The 16329-nt window shown below is 41.0% G+C and overlaps 1 protein-coding gene across 1 annotated transcript in view; it reads left to right on the top strand.

The window, feature by feature from the left end:
• LOC117531935 overlaps window positions 1–16329 on the top strand; it is a 73958-nt gene that overhangs the window by 11233 nt on the left and 46396 nt on the right. Inside the window, exons 33-55 of the mRNA XM_034195125.1 lie at window positions 90–111; window positions 205–232; window positions 324–402; window positions 501–647; window positions 742–953; window positions 1065–1168; window positions 1261–1379; window positions 1477–1644; window positions 1876–2075; window positions 2167–2279; window positions 2643–2749; window positions 3004–3171; window positions 3403–3602; window positions 3694–3806; window positions 4170–4276; window positions 4531–4698; window positions 4930–5129; window positions 5221–5333; window positions 5697–5803; window positions 6058–6225; window positions 6457–6654; window positions 6748–6859; window positions 8648–8754. Of these exons, the coding sequence (XP_034051016.1) occupies window positions 90–111; window positions 205–232; window positions 324–402; window positions 501–647; window positions 742–953; window positions 1065–1168; window positions 1261–1379; window positions 1477–1644; window positions 1876–2075; window positions 2167–2279; window positions 2643–2749; window positions 3004–3171; window positions 3403–3602; window positions 3694–3806; window positions 4170–4276; window positions 4531–4698; window positions 4930–5129; window positions 5221–5333; window positions 5697–5803; window positions 6058–6225; window positions 6457–6654; window positions 6748–6859; window positions 8648–8754 (3060 nt within the window). The remainder of the gene's footprint in view (window positions 1–89; window positions 112–204; window positions 233–323; window positions 403–500; window positions 648–741; window positions 954–1064; window positions 1169–1260; window positions 1380–1476; window positions 1645–1875; window positions 2076–2166; window positions 2280–2642; window positions 2750–3003; window positions 3172–3402; window positions 3603–3693; window positions 3807–4169; window positions 4277–4530; window positions 4699–4929; window positions 5130–5220; window positions 5334–5696; window positions 5804–6057; window positions 6226–6456; window positions 6655–6747; window positions 6860–8647; window positions 8755–16329) is intronic.

The following is a 16329-nucleotide window of genomic DNA, read 5'->3' as shown; positions in this document are numbered from 1 at the left end:
GTTTATTATTGAAACTTTAAGAGACAAAAAATTTTTGATCTGTGTCAAATATGCCACAAGTGTAATAATGATGATGTTTTTGTCTCCAGTGCAACAACACAGCAGTTAACGGTAAGTGTGTAAAAGTGGAGCGAGCTCCAGCGTGATTGCAAAATGACACTGGAAAGTGCAATTATGTGATGCATGAATATTGTCTTTTTACAGTGAGTCATATCTGTGCTGACGTCAGCGGGTAGGTGAATCACTGTTTGAAGTGCAGTGTTCTGGTTTTCTTCCTTTTCCCCTTTAAGTAACACTGTTTTTCATACTATCGTTTTGTTTAGGTCACAACAAATCCAATCTGGTGGCAACTTGACAGAAGCCCTGTGCAATATTTCCATCACTGCACACGCCTGTTCCTCAGTAAGATTGTTTTATTTCAGGTTTCAGTGTCTTCTGCTTTAATTACTTCCTGAGATGAATTGTCATGAACTCAGTCTTTATTTTTGTCTCATTTTAAGGCTACACATCTCACACCCAGCAACGTTGCGACACTGTTGAACTGTTCGCTGCAAAGCCAAATGACATACTCCCCAGAGGTCTGGAAGCTTTTCATCCGAGAAGCTTCTCCTGTGCTGGATGAGGCTCTTACCATGTACTCTGCTATGGTAAGTCCAAAAGTGTCATTTCAGAAAAAATTGGTGTTTTCCCTGTGAACCTGGTGCCCTATTAAATGAGACCTCCCCACCTGCCCAATTTAAGGCTCCCAACACCAGCAGTCAGTCCTTGACCCCCATTCTTGAGGCTGTTGGAGAGGTGATAATTGCCAACTTCAGCCAGATGCAAGTGCAAGATGATGCCTTTGTCAAGAGATGGTTTGAGACAAACCTTCATCCATTTTTGGCTGCTTCATCACCCAACTTCCTGTTTTGTCTCAGCTCGACAAACTTCAGCTGCCAAACGTACCACACTGTGTAAGTAACCAGGTTACATATTTCTGAACTGTGGACATTGATGGCAGATTATCTTGGAGATATACATTTGATTATACACTTGTTGATTTGGCCTTCACTCTTCAATGTTAGCATCCGGGCATTCAGCAGAGTCCAACCATCCATGAAGAGAGAGACACAGAAATCAGTCTTGACTCATTTCATCCAGCCGTTCCTTGTGAAAAATGACTCATCAGGTAAAGGCAGGCACTGTGTTTCAATTGATTAAAGTGGTGACGGCCTTTGGTCACAGTGGTTCATCCAAGTCTTTGTCTTTTTTTCTTCCCAGATCCTGGCTGTGTCTCAGCCAGCAGTGGTACTAAAGAGTGGCTCCAGGATAACTTTGGTAGCTTCTCTGAATTTGCAGATCTGCAGGATTTGCAAACCCTCAATCCCAATTTTTCTGTTGTACGTAACTGAACTGACCGCAGTCTTGTCTATTCAAATTAAAAATTCCACTTTTTTTTGTATTGATTGCTCTTTGATTTTGTCCATGCCCTTTTAGACTGACTCCATTTCACAGCTCCGTCCTTCTCAGTTGGCACAAGTTCTACAGAGCTCAGGGAACATCAATAATACAGACACAGTCAGGCTCGTATTTGACCGGCTCGAGCAGGCCGATGGCTTTGAAAATGTGGAGGTTTTGCTCACTGAACTCACAGACAATGCACCGGTAAGCTTCCCTCTGACATTGGGGCAAGAAGAAAATTCCCATTCTTTAAAACAAGCAAAGTCAAATTATACATATGCATCTACTTCTATACATCAGTTACAGTGTTCTTATTGTATCAGATGATTGAGAACATTCCTTTTGCTCTTCAACTGCTTGCTAATGACTTCTGAACTACGTGCAACATGCAAACTGTGTAACATGTATCTGATTTCATATTTTGTAATTGGACAGAATATTGTGATTGAGTCCAGTGCAAGAGATCTCGCAATGAATCGGACCTTTGACCTCATCGCGCCCCGTCTTCCAAGCTTCAGTGAAAATGAGTGGAACCGGTGGTTCCTCGATTTGCTAAGACCTTGTCTGGCAAGCTTCAACCCGTTGATGCTCATGAATGTAACGTCGTTCATAAACTGCACAAACTATCGTGCTGTGTAAGCACTGCAAACATAAACACACCATGTTTCCAATTAATAAAATGTTAAAGAGGAATTTGATTATACTTATTGTGTTGACCCTTTGCAGTGTGAAGGGGCTGAGCCATGTTTACTCCACAACACCTCCGGAAAGACAAAGAGCAAATGCTGCAGTTTTGCTCAACTTCTTGAAGGATTCTGCCGGTGAATTCAACACACCAGGTAGGTCTGATGAAGTAAACTGGACCACATGTTTTTTCTTTGGGTGACTTGGAATTGTGCCACATTTTGTCAGATTGTACTGAGAACAGACTCAGTGTAGGAGTCAGTCTGCATGGGTCCAAACGTTTGAACCCGAATTGAAATGGGCCTGTAGAGCACTTGCTTTACTTCAGTTCATGCTCACCTCTCCAGTGGTGTCCATATAAACTGATCAAGAAAGGAGTTTACGTTTGTCTGTTGGATCTGTTATCTGAATGGTCCTGATTTGGAACCCGTAACTCCCCTGTTCCCCTGTGAGTTAAGGAATAAATAGAAAGTTTGCTGAAATATGATAAAATTGCTTTTTTCTTTTTCGTTCCTTAGCTTGCAGGAAAGGAATTCAGAACGATGCAGAATTTCTTGAGAAAAACCTGGGCTCATTTGTAGAGCAGGCTACCTTCACAGACCTGGAAGCTTTCAACATCTCCATCGTAAGTAATATTTTTTTCTATTCAAACTGTTTTAAAAAGACCCAATGATCCAATTTATCACTGCTGAAAGTTTACAATCTTCAGCTCAAGTCTTTGTGTACAAGTTATAGATGTGAAAATTGAGTCTGTTAATGTTTTTATAATGTTAGTATAATCAAATGTCCTTCTTTGTCATAAAATACCATTTATTATTTGTTTAATGAAGTACGTATGCCAGTGATGGTGAACCCTTGATTTTGTCCATGCCCTTTTAGACTGGTGCCATTTCACAGCTCCGTCCTTCTCAGTTGGCACAAGTTCTACAGAGCTCAGGGAACATCAATAATACAGACACAGTCAGGCTCGTATTTGACCGGCTCGAGCAGGGCGATGGCTTTGAAAATGTGGAGGTTTTGCTCACTGAACTCACAAAAAATGCACCGGTAAGCTTCCCTCTGACATTGGGGTAAGAAGAAAATTCCCATTCTTTAAAACAAGCAGAGTCAAATTATACATATGCATCTACTTCTATACATCAGTTACAGTGTTCTTATTGTATCAGATGATTGAGAACATTCCTTTTGCTCTTCAACTGCTTGCTAATGACTTCTGAACTACGTGCAACATGCAAACTGTGTAACGTGTATCTGATTTCATATTTTGTAATTGGACAGAATATTGTGATTGAATCCAGTGCAAGAGATCTCGCAATGAATCGGACCTTTGACCTCATCGCGCCCCGTCTTCCAAGCTTCAGTGAAAATGAGTGGAACCTGTGGTTCCTCGATTTGCTAAGACCTTGTCTGGCAAGCTTCAACCCGTTGATGCTCATGAATGTAACGTCGTTCATAAACTGCACAAACTATCGTGCTGTGTAAGCACTGCAAACATAAACACACCATGTTTCCAATTAATAAAATGTTAAAGAGGAATTTGATTATACTTATTGTGTTGACCCTTTGCAGTGTGAAGGGGCTGAGCCATGTTTACTCCACAACACCTCCGGAAAGACAAAGAGCAAATGCTGCAGTTTTGCTCAACTTCTTGAAGGATTCTGCCGGTGAATTCAACACACCAGGTAGGTCTGATGAAGTAAACTGGACCACATGTTTTTTCTTTGGGTGACTTGGAATTGTGCCACATTTTGTCAGATTGTACTGAGAACAGACTCAGTGTAGGAGTCAGTCTTCATGGGTCCAAACGTTTGAACCCGAATTGAAATGGGCCTGTAGAGCACTTGCTTTACTTCAGTTCATGCTCACCTCTCCAGTGGTGTCCATATAAACTGATCAAGAAAGGAGTTTACGTTTGTCTGTTGGATCTGTTATCTGAATGGTCCTGATTTGGAACCCGTAACTCCCCTGTTCCCCTGTGAGTTAAGGAATAAATAGAAAGTTTGCTGAAATATGATAAAATTGCTTTTTTCTTTTTCGTTCCTTAGCTTGCAGGAAAGGAATTCAGAACGATGCAGAATTTCTTGAGATAAACCTGGGCTCATTTGTAGAGCAGGCTACCTTCACAGACCTGGAAGCTTTCAACATCTCCATCGTAAGTAATATTTTTTTCTATTCAAACTGTTTTAAAAAGACCCAATGATCCAATTTATCACTGCTGAAAGTTTACAATCTTCAGCTCAAGTCTTTGTGTACAAGTTATAGATGTGAAAATTGAGTCTGTTAATGTTTTTATAATGTTAGTATAATCAAATGTCCTGCTTTGTCATAAAATACCATTTATTAATTGTTTAATGAAGTACGTATGCCAGTGATGGTGAACCATTGATTTTGTCCATGCCCTTTTAGACTGGTGCCATTTCACAGCTCCGTCCTTCTCAGTTGGCACAAGTTCTACAGAGTCCAGGGAACATCAATAATACAGACACAGTCAGGCTCGTATTTGACCGGCTCGAGCAGGGCGATGGCTTTGAAAATGTGGAGGTTTTGCTCACTGAACTCACAAAAAATGCACCGGTAAGCTTCCCTCTGACATTGGGGTAAGAAGAAAATTCCCATTCTTTAAAACAAGCAGAGTCAAATTATACATATGCATCTACTTCTATACATCAGTTACAGTGTTCTTATTGTATCAGATGATTGAGAACATTCCTTTTGCTCTTCAACTGCTTGCTAATGACTTCTGAACTACGTGCAACATGCAAACTGTGTAACGTGTATCTGATTTCATATTTTGTAATTGGACAGAATATTGTGATTGAATCCAGTGCAAGAGATCTCGCAATGAATCGGACCTTTGACCTCATCGCGCCCCGTCTTCCAAGCTTCAGTGAAAATGAGTGGAACCGGTGGTTCCTCGATTTGCTAAGACCTTGTCTGGCAAGCTTCAACCCGTTGATGCTCATGAATGTAACGTCGTTCATAAACTGCACAAACTATCGTGCTGTGTAAGCACTGCAAACATAAACACACCATGTTTCCAATTAATAAAATGTTAAAGAGGAATTTGATGATACTTATTGTGTTGACCCTTTGCAGTGTGAAGGGGCTGAGCCATGTTTACTCCACAACACCTCCGGAAAGACAAAGAGCAAATGCTGCAGTTTTGCTCAACTTCTTGAAGGATTCTGCCGGTGAATTCAACACACCAGGTAGGTCTGATGAAGTAAACTGGACCACATGTTTTTTCTTTGGGTGACTTGGAATTGTGCCACATTTTGTCAGATTGTACTGAGAACAGACTCAGTGTAGGAGTCAGTCTTCATGGGTCCAAACGTTTGAACCCGAATTGAAATGGGCCTGTAGAGCACTTGCTTTACTTCAGTTCATGCTCACCTCTCCAGTGGTGTCCATATAAACTGATCAAGAAAGGAGTTTACGTTTGTCTGTTGGATCTGTTATCTGAATGGTCCTGATTTGGAACCCGTAACTCCCCTGTTCCCCTGTGAGTTAAGGAATAAATAGAAAGTTTGCTGAAATATGATAAAATTGCTTTTTTCTTTTTCGTTCCTTAGCTTGCAGGAAAGGAATTCAGAACGATGCAGAATTTCTTGAGAAAAACCTGGGCTCATTTGTAGAGCAGGCTACCTTCACAGACCTGGAAGCTTTCAACATCTCCATCGTAAGTAATATTTTTTTCTATTCAAACTGTTTTAAAAAGACCCAATGATCCAATTTATCACTGCTGAAAGTTTACAATCTTCAGCTCAAGTCTTTGTGTACAAGTTATAGATGTGAAAATTGAGTCTGTTAATGTTTTTATAATGTTAGTATAATCAAATGTCCTTCTTTGTCATAAAATACCATTTATTATTTGTTTAATGAAGTACGTATGCCAGTGATGGTGAACCCTTGATTTTGTCCATGCCCTTTTAGACTGGTGCCATTTCACAGCTCCGTCCTTCTCAGTTGGCACAAGTTCTACAGAGCTCAGGGAACATCAATAATACAGACACAGTCAGGCTCGTATTTGACCGGCTCGAGCAGGGCAATGGCTTTGAAAATGTGGAGGTTTTGCTCACTGAACTCACAAAAAATGCACCGGTAAGCTTCCCTCTGACATTGGGGTAAGAAGAAAATTCCCATTCTTTAAAACAAGCAGAGTCAAATTATACATATGCATCTACTTCTATACATCAGTTACAGTGTTCTTATTGTATCAAATGATTGAGAACATTCCTTTTGCTCTTCAACTGCTTGCTAATGACTTCTGAACTACGTGCAACATGCAAACTGTGTAACGTGTATCTGATTTCATATTTTGTAATTGGACAGAATATTGTGATTGAATCCAGTGCAAGAGATCTCGCAATGAATCGGACCTTTGACCTCATCGCGCCCCGTCTTCCAAGCTTCAGTGAAAATGAGTGGAACCGGTGGTTCCTCGATTTGCTAAGACCTTGTCTGGCAAGCTTCAACCCGTTGATGCTCATGAATGTAACGTCGTTCATAAACTGCACAAACTATCGTGCTGTGTAAGCACTGCAAACATAAACACACCATGTTTCCAATTAATAAAATGTTAAAGAGGAATTTGATGATACTTATTGTGTTGACCCTTTGCAGTGTGAGGGGCTGAGCCATGTTTACTCCACAACACCTCCGGAAAGACAAAGAGCAAATGCTGCAGTTTTGCTCAACTTCTTGAAGGATTCTGCCAGTGAATTCAACACACCAGGTAGGTCTGATGAAGTACAACCCCAATTCCAATGAAGTTGGGACGTTGTGTAAAATGTAAATAAAAACAGAATACAATGATTTGCAAATCCTCTTCAACCGATATTCAATTGAATATACCACAAAGACAAACTGATAAACTTTTTTGTTTTTGTGCAAATATTGGCTCATTTTGAAATGTATGCCTACAACATGTTTCAAAAAAGCTGGAACAGTGGTATGTTTACCACTGTGCTACATCACCTTTCCTTCTAACAACACTCAATAAGCATTTGGGAACTGAGGACACTAATTGTTGAAGCTTTGTAGGTGGAATTCTTTCCCGTTCTTGCTTCATGTACAACTTGAGTTGTTCAACAGTCTGGGGTCTCTGTTGTCGTATTTTGCTCTTCATAATGCGCCACACATTTTCAATGGGCAACAGGTCTGGACTGCAGGCATGCCAGTCTAGTACCCGCACTCTTTTACTATGAAGCCACGCTGTTGTAACACGTGTAGAATGTGGCTTGGCATTGTCTTCCTGAAATAAGCAGGGACGTCCCTGAAAAAGACGTTGCTTGGATGGCAGCATGTGTTGCTCCAAAACCTGGATGTACCTTTCAGCATTGATGGTGCCATCACAGATGTGTAAGCTGCCCATGCCATTGGCAAAAACACACCACCATACCATCACAGATGCTGGCTTTTGAACTGTGCGCTGGTAACAATCTGGATGGTCTTTTTCTTCTTTTGTCCGGAGGACACAACGTCCATGATTTCCAAAAATAATGTGAAATGTGGACTCATCAGATCACAGCACACTTTTCCCACTTTGCATCTGTCCATTTCAAATGAGCTCGGGCCCAGAGAAGGCGACGGCGTTTCTGGATGTTGTTGATGTATGGCTTTCGCTTTGCATGGTAGAGTTTTAACTTGCACTTGTAGATGTCACGATAAACTGTGTTACCTGACAATGGTTTTCTGAAGTGTTCCTGAGCCCGCGTGGTAAGATCCTTTATACAATGATGTTGGTTTTTAATGCAGTGCCGCCTGAGGGATCGAAGGTCACAGGCATTCAATGTTGGTTCTCGGCCTTGTCGCTTACTTGTAGAAAGTTCTCCAGATTCTCTGAATCTTCTGATTGTATTATGGACTGTTGATGATGGAATCCCTAAATTCCTTGCAATTGAATGTTAAGAAACATTGTTTTAACTGTTGGACTATTTTTTTTCACACAGTTGTTCTCAAAGCGGTAATCCTTGCCCCATCTTTGCTTGTGAACGGCTGAGCCTTTTGGGGATGCTCCTTTTATACCCAATCATGGCACACACCTGTTTACAATTCGGTGTTTTTTGAGCATTCATGAACTTTCCCAGTCTTTTGTTGCCAACTGTTTTGAAACGTGTTGCAAGCATTCATTTCAAAATGAGCAAATATTTGCACAAAAACAATACAGTTTATCAATTTGAACATTAAATATCTTGTCTTTGTGGTGTATTCAATTGAATATTGGTTGAAAAGGATTTGCAAATCATTATATTCTGTTTTATTTACATTTTAGACAACGTCCTGACTTCATTGGAATTGGCATTGTAAACGTGACCACATGCTGTTTCTTTGGGCTTATTTCTGGACTTGGAATTGTGCCACAGTTTGTCAGATTGTACTGAGAACAGACTCGGTGTATCACCTCCTCCAACTAAGTTGTGTAGAGTTTGTTTTCACCCTTGTTTGTTTTTTTGTCTGTTTGTTAAGGAATTCTTTGCTGAAATGTCATGACATCCTTTTTGTTTGTTTTTTTCCCCATTAGCTTGCAGAAAAGGAATTCAGAATGATGCACAATTTCTTGAGATAAACCTGGGCTCATTTGTCGAGCAGGCTACCTTCACAGAGCTGAATGCTTTCAACCTCTCCACAGTAAGTAATATGTTTTATATACTGGCATTTTTGAAAAGGCACGATTTACATTTTATTACTGTTGAACATTTAGATGACTTTATGTTGGTCATCAGTTTTTTTTTCGGTATTTCAGTATTTTATCTTTCATTATGAAAATAAGTTTTTCAAAAATTTACAAATCCTACATATGAGATTCCATGCCTGTATGTGGTGCTGATCGAGGATAATCTAACGTTTTTTTTGTTTGTTTGTTTTTTTTTTAGTCCTTCATTTTCTGGCACTCATCTTGGTCTGGGTTGCAGTGGTAATAGACCAACCATTTCAACCCACACTTCACTATCATTAGCTAAGTCTTGTCACTCTTTCTGGGTGACCCCTATGCATATCCAAGCCAGCTATGAAATATATTCCTGACGTTGGCCTCTTCCCAATTGCATGTGACTGGAAGACCTTCTTAGCGAAATGACAAGGAGACCTTCTCACCAGATGCCAGAACCAGCTCAGCTGGCTCCTTTCAATGCAAAGAAGCAGAAGCTGTACACAGAGTTCCTCGATCACATTTCAGCTTCTCACCCTGTCCCAGAGTGTATGCCCACTTACCTGATGGAGAAATCTTAACTCACGCCAATTCGGATCCACAACCTTGTTCTTTCGGTCAGTACCTAAATTTCATGATCGTAGTTGAGGACAGGACTGATACTTCAAGAGCCTCGCCTTGTGGCTCAGCTTTCTTTAGTCCAGTACAGCATCCGCAGAACATAAAAAATAGCCCCAAATCATCTGCCAATCTTGCTGTCTATCTTTCTCCACTTGTGAACAAGACCCCAAGCTTCTTGAATGCCTCCAACCTTTTCTGACAGAAGAACATGGTCTCATATTTGCAGGAGCTGATCCTCATCCCTGCTGTTTCACACCGCACAGATGTAATTCTGACATCACCAAACTGGACACATCCAACCCCTTACTGCGCTTTGAAATTATTTCCAAAATCGGCACCAGCTTTGAGGTGATGGCAAGGAAGTGGCGACAGCTCCTATTTTGTTCATACAGAGGCTGGATTGTGCATTGCAGTTTTTCAGGTCCCCATACTCTTGCATTTGCCCACCCCCACAGGACACCTCAGGGGACCCAGTCATATGCTTTTTCCAAAACCTCAAAATGCATGCAGACTGGTCCTTCATACTCCCAAGCTCGTTTAATGTCTTTGCGAGGGTAAAGAGCTGATCTCCTGGTCCACGGCCAGGATGGAACCCACATTGCTCCTCCTGAATCTGAGGTTTGATGATCGATCTCATCTCTACTACCCTGGCATAGGCATTCCCAGGGAGGCTGAGAAGTGACATTCCTCTATAATTGGAGCAGATACCCTTTTGGTACCCTTTTTGATCCCCCCGGTATGAAATACGTCCGTCCGTTTTTGCTTCTTCGTGCTATATCTCAAGAACTAGTTGACCAATTTCATTCATATTTAGCATAAGGGTGTTCTTGGGTGAGCCCCCGACACCAGTCGATTATGGTGACCTTGGGGTGAATTACACAGTCACAGCAAGATATTCAAGATGTTGTCATTCCCTTGTTAGCACAATATCTCAAGAACCAGTTGACCAATTTCATTCATATTTACAATAAGGGTGTAGTTGGGTGATCCTCTGACACTTTGTATTCCTGATTTGTGAGGAGCAGGAGGGATATGTCTTATGACTCTTGTTTAAACAGGGGGACCACCATCCCAGTCTGTCAGTGCAGAGGTACTGTCCCCGACTTCCATGCAGCCATTGACGTGCGGTGAGGTTGCTGGCTGGTGAGGCACTGACTTCATCAGTCAGATTTACAAACATATAAACCCCACAGAGTAGCGTATTCACCGTTTGATTGACAGCAGTTAACGGGTTATGTGTAAAATCTCATCAGCATTCTTTACACATACAGACTGTACCACACAAAAAAGCACATTTAATTAACATGAGCGGAGCATCGCGCAGCAGCGCAAGGCTCACTCTATGGTAGATGGAGGCACAAACCGGAAATGGCACAAAAAAAAAACTCTGCAGTGGGGAAAAAGCCACAAACCGTTATTGTAAAAAGCCGTAAAAAGCCACAAACCAACGGCAGACGAACTTAGACATTATAAAGAGGAGTAGATGCCGCATTGGTTGCTGAGGCACAAGAAATGTGGCCGCCATCTTGGAGCGGTCATCGTAGTGATTCTATCACAAGGCACAGTGAAGGTTTGATTTTATAATCTTATTTTCTTTTTTAATCTTTCTAACATAATATGTGAAATACCAAGTGTTCCAGTACTTTTGGAGGGTACTATATCCTAAGCTTGTGATGAGTGAAAAATGAGTGTGGTATTATTACTGTTTTAAGAATGTTTAATTTTCACTGTTGCTGCACTTTGTGTGAAATCATAGTCATATCTTATATCATATTGATATGACAATATTGCATTATGATAATTTGGCCATATTGTAGGCAAAAAAAAAAAGAAAAATGCTTAAAAAGGTGTGGGGGGCAGAGCTCCCCCCAGAAGCTGAAAGGCAAAAAAAAAAAAGGCGGGGAGCTCTCCAGAAGCTGAAAGGCAAAATAAATAAATAAAATAAAAGGCGGGGGGTGTGGGGGGCAGAGCTCCCCAGAACCTGAAAAGTTTTGGCTATGCTCATGCTCCACCGAAGCAGTTACTCAAAAAACCGTATGAAGGACATAAATGACATGGTGAGAAGCTGAAGAGCTTTGCTCGTCATGTCTGCGACATATACATATTAAAAAACATGATTACTTACAAATGAAGTCCACACGTGCCGCTCCGTCTAACAAAATCAATCAATGACTTGTCTGTAAGTTTTCCTTATCTTCCTTCAGTTTGAAAAGTCTCTCTGTCTCAGTGGAGATCACTGCCAGGCAAGAAAGTCCTCCTTTCTGGCTCTGAATGTGAGCGGTCGACCGCTCGTGTTTGATGAGAAAATTCTTCAGGTCACAATATTCCATCTGAATCCAGACAGTCACAAGGCAGCAGAAAAGGTGTTTTCTTGCTGGATGTCCACACAACCAAACTTTACCTGTGTGTTCCACTCTGTTTGAAAAGAGCAGCTCTTCTATTCCACAGTCCATCCTTTAATTACCTCCTGCTTCGATTAAAAGTCCAGTTTAGAAAATTGTTTCATTTTGGATATGTAATTATCCATTCTGAAAGTAAATTAAATGAGCCGTGGCTCTTAACTTGCTAATTGTAAACTGTAGCTTGCTGTCACTTATTCTGCAGCTGAGGAGTTGCTGCAAGAAGAATCCCTGGGATCACTAGTGCCCCCTACCATGTGGCAGGACAACTGCGTGCCTCACTTGGTGCCTTTTTGCAGCATTTTATGATCGCTCAGCACACAAAACACGTTACACACACATACAGCTGTTGACAAAAAACACTGTACATTATGTACATCAATTTTATTAGTGACATACAGAGTCAGTGAATAAAAAATAATCTTGTGAAGTTAAAAGGAAAATAACTTTATAGTACAAATCACTGGATGAATATAACCATTTGATTTATTTTTTTCATTTTACATTTTTTTTCTTTCCATGATGACAGGTGAGGCACTGCCTCATCTGTGTCACCTGACATCACTGCACTCCAGTTATTGGTGTTTCTCTGATATTCCTGTATTAATAAGCATTGTGTGTTTAGGATTTGTCAGGAAAATCACATTGTTTTATTTGTGCTTCTGTCGTGCAGAAACCATTCATTTGTCCATTCATTCAAACTGATAATTCAGACTATTCAGTCCTTTATGGGTGTTTCATTCCAACTACTGTGTGCCCTGCATGTTAAGATGAGCCATTCAAGTTCATCTGTTATGCTACATTTACACATAACGACGACAAGTCACGAATGCCAAAAAGTTCTTGGCCGCTGATCACGAATGTGATGATTTGAGGCAGAGGCATCAGGTGTCCTCAGGAACTGCTGCAACCTGTTACCACGTGTTCCGATTAATGGCACGTGTTGCTGGCGAATTATCCATTATGCACGGTCAAGAATAATGTTCCGCGTTGATGCACATAACAGCGCATCATTGCGTTCTCTCATGTTGTGAATGACGCGAATTGTCTCCACACACATCCCCATATTCACCATCAGCTGCTGAACAATTCAGATCGCTCCAGTTTGCTCTTCAAAATCCACAGCAGAAGAACTTTGTGACTGCATGCTTAGTTGGGCTCTGTGCCATGGAGTGGCGCAGAGAGGAGGAGGAGACAGAGAGAGCCAGATGTGTAGCTCCACACGGTTCTCGTCTCACACGTTTTCAAAATTATCAGGCGCAGCAGCAGCAGGTGGAACACCTGCAGGAGCACGCTGATGAGCATTGGAACAAAACGTTTTGCCGACTTGGCATCACTGTCCTTCTTCAGCATACTGCAGTAATGAAACTGAATGCAGTGCAGGAGGGTTTAATTGTGCGCACATCAGAGAAGAACGCTGTCACGCTCTTTTAAGGATCACCACTAATCAAGACGGATCAACACGCTCAGTTGCGACCTCCACAACATGAGGCGAAATGAGGGTGGTGCGTAACATTCGTGGAAGATTTTTTTGACAGCCAGAAACATGCTCCATGAAAATCACAAATAATATGCACTATTAAGAAACCTATTCAGATGCGTTAAGTCAAATTAAGAATGTCAAGAATGTGCCAAGAATGACACAAATATGACATTCCTTGCGCATCCTGCTTATGTGTAAACGCACCATAAGGCAACAAATCGGCATAGAAAGGCTCTGAATTGTTCCTGCATGTCCATGTAGACCACAGGTCGAAAAATTTAGAAGTAGATTGAAGTATGTTGGCATAGTACATGTGAAGTAAAATGGTTGTGCATTCCTTTACAGGTATGATTTAGTTTCCACTACTTTATGTTGAAAGGATATAATTGTAATTTTTTGTCTAGTCCCAGTTGAATAGTCCCAGACAATAGTCCCCACAATACTCCAGAATGTGCAATTGCGTGATATAATCCACTGGGTTCAGACTTGACAGACATCACTCCCTGCTGGACTAATAAAGGAATATCTTATCTTACCTTCCCCAATTGTATTTGGAAATTGTTTTGTCTACATCTGTGAAGATTATGGTGAAACACAATTAGATAAATTTATATTAAATTTTGGTCCTTTATTTTAGTACTTTGATCTGAATTATTTTTTTAAATTCTCTGTCCTGTAGGAGGTGGTACTGCAGTCTCTTTCACCAACAAAACAAGCTGAATTCCTTCTTGAACCAGCCAACCTTTCAAATGAAACTGTTGTGACGCTGGTGTTTACACAACTTATTAATTCGTCAGATGTGGCAGAGCTTGGCACTTTCTTCAACACGTTTGTTGGTGGTATTTCCGAGGTTTGTGTCAGTATTTTTCAATGCAATTGATGCCTAATGTTGCGAACTGAATTTACCTTTTGCAAACACTATATACAGTGTCATATATGCTATGGGTGACATCGTGACAGCAGAAAATGATCAGCTGTTAAAGGATATTTATCAAACTGATTCTGTTGAAGAAGTAAGGTAAATGTGTAAATATTTTGGGTGACATTGTAGTTTGCATACTCTCTCTCTCTCTGTCACACACGCACAAACATCTATAATATAACAAATGTTTCAGTCTACAGTATGGTACTGTTCTTCTACAATGTGCCTACTGTAACATACAACAGCTTATCACTGTAAAAACATTACAGTACTGTCTCACTGTTGAATTACAATCATCTGTTGTGCTTGTCAGAATAATTTTGCTTATATATATATATATATATATATATATATATATATATATATATATATATATATATATATATTACTGAGGTTTCTTACATTTTGCATGAAGCCATGTTGATTTGGCTTTTGCAATGCAACTCCAGCTGTAAAAGCAGAATGAGACATGGCCAGCATTGAACCAGTTACTGGGATTAAAGTTCTTCATCACTCTGATGGATTTCTGTCAGATAGGCTGCCAAAAAGCCATACATAAGATCAATGCAGAGCTGATGGGAATAATATATGTGATGCAACGTGCAAGGTAACATGCAACACAACGTGCAATGCAACGTGCAATGCAATGTGCGAAGCAACGCACAAGCGACACAAATCCTGCTCATGGTACAGGGAGTCCTAAACAGGAAGTGCCAAATTTTGAGTCCACATTGAAACAGGAAATGCCAAATGTTGAACACTTCCTGGATTGACAGTAGAAGAGAGCTTGTGGGCTCTCGAGGGAATTCAGTGGCAAGTTGACACTGAAACAGGAAGTGACAAATTTTGAGCCCACAGTGAAACAGGAAATGTCAAATGTTGAACACTTCCTGGAGCTACAGCAGAGGATATTAACCTGTTTTTCATTATGTTGTTTTTGCACTGATATGTTTATATGTTTACTGGTATTTTTGCTGTTAATTCCTCCAATTCAAACTTGTCAGTGTAATAAAATTTCGCGCTGTGAAAACTGTAAACAAAGTCATGAATCTGATACAGAATCTGGACCGATTGTCATGGTAATGGTCTAATATCGGAAAATATCAGACTGGAAATCAGCCAGTCAGAGCACACTTACTGTCGTAGCTATATAATGAAATGGAAAGTATTCAAAGCGTTTCCACTTTTTCCACAATTTCATTTTACAGCTTTACGAGGTCTGTGAGAAAAATAACGTACCTTTTTATTTTTTTCAAAAACTGTATGGATTTGAATCATGTGCGATTACATCAGCCAACCTTGAACCCTCGTGCGCATGCGTGAGTTTTTTCACGCCTGTTGGTTACGTCATTCATCTGTGGGCAGGCTTTGAGTGAGGAGTGGTCCAGCCCTCTCGTCGGAATTCATTTGTCTAACAACTTGCTGAGAGACTGGCGCTTTGCTTTATCAAAATTTTTTCAGAACCTGTGAGGCAGATCGAAGTGGACACCGTTCGAGAAATTCAGCTGGTTTTCTGTGAAAATTTTAACGGCTGATGAGAGATTATGGAGTGTTACTGTCGCTTTAAGGACTTCCCACGGAGCGGGACATCGCGCAGCGCTCCGAGGCGCCGTCATCAGCCTGTTTTGAGCTGAAAACCTCCAAATTTAAGCCTCTGTTGACCCAGGACGTCGTGAGAGAACAGAGAAGTTTCAGAAGAGCTCGGGATCAGCAGTTTATCCGGACATTCCACTGTTAAAGGAGATTTTGTAATGAAAGACGTGCGTACGGATTGGCGTGTCGGCAGGCAGCCGGTCAAGAGCGCTCTGGAGCAGGTTTTCATCCAGGATGTTTCTGTACATTGCTGCATTCATCTTTCTCTCAATCCTGACTAATCTCCCAGTTCCTGCTTCTGAAAAACATCCCAACAGCATGATGCTGCCACCACCATGCTTCACTGTAGGGATGGTGCCTGGTTTCCTCCAAACATGACACCTGGCATTCACGCCAAAGAGTTCAGTCTTTGCCTCATCAGACCAGAGAATTTTGTTTTGGTGTGAGAGTCGTTCAGGTGCTTTTTGGCAAACTCCAGGTAGGCTGCCATGTGCCTTTTACTAAGGAGTGGCATCTGTCTGACCACTCTACCATACAG

Source organism: Thalassophryne amazonica, chromosome 19, assembly GCF_902500255.1.
Source record: "Thalassophryne amazonica chromosome 19, fThaAma1.1, whole genome shotgun sequence".
Lineage (NCBI taxonomy): Eukaryota > Metazoa > Chordata > Actinopteri > Batrachoidiformes > Batrachoididae > Thalassophryne > Thalassophryne amazonica.
Note: the sequence above shows the minus strand (reverse complement) of the source record. Positions and strands in the feature narration are given on the sequence as shown.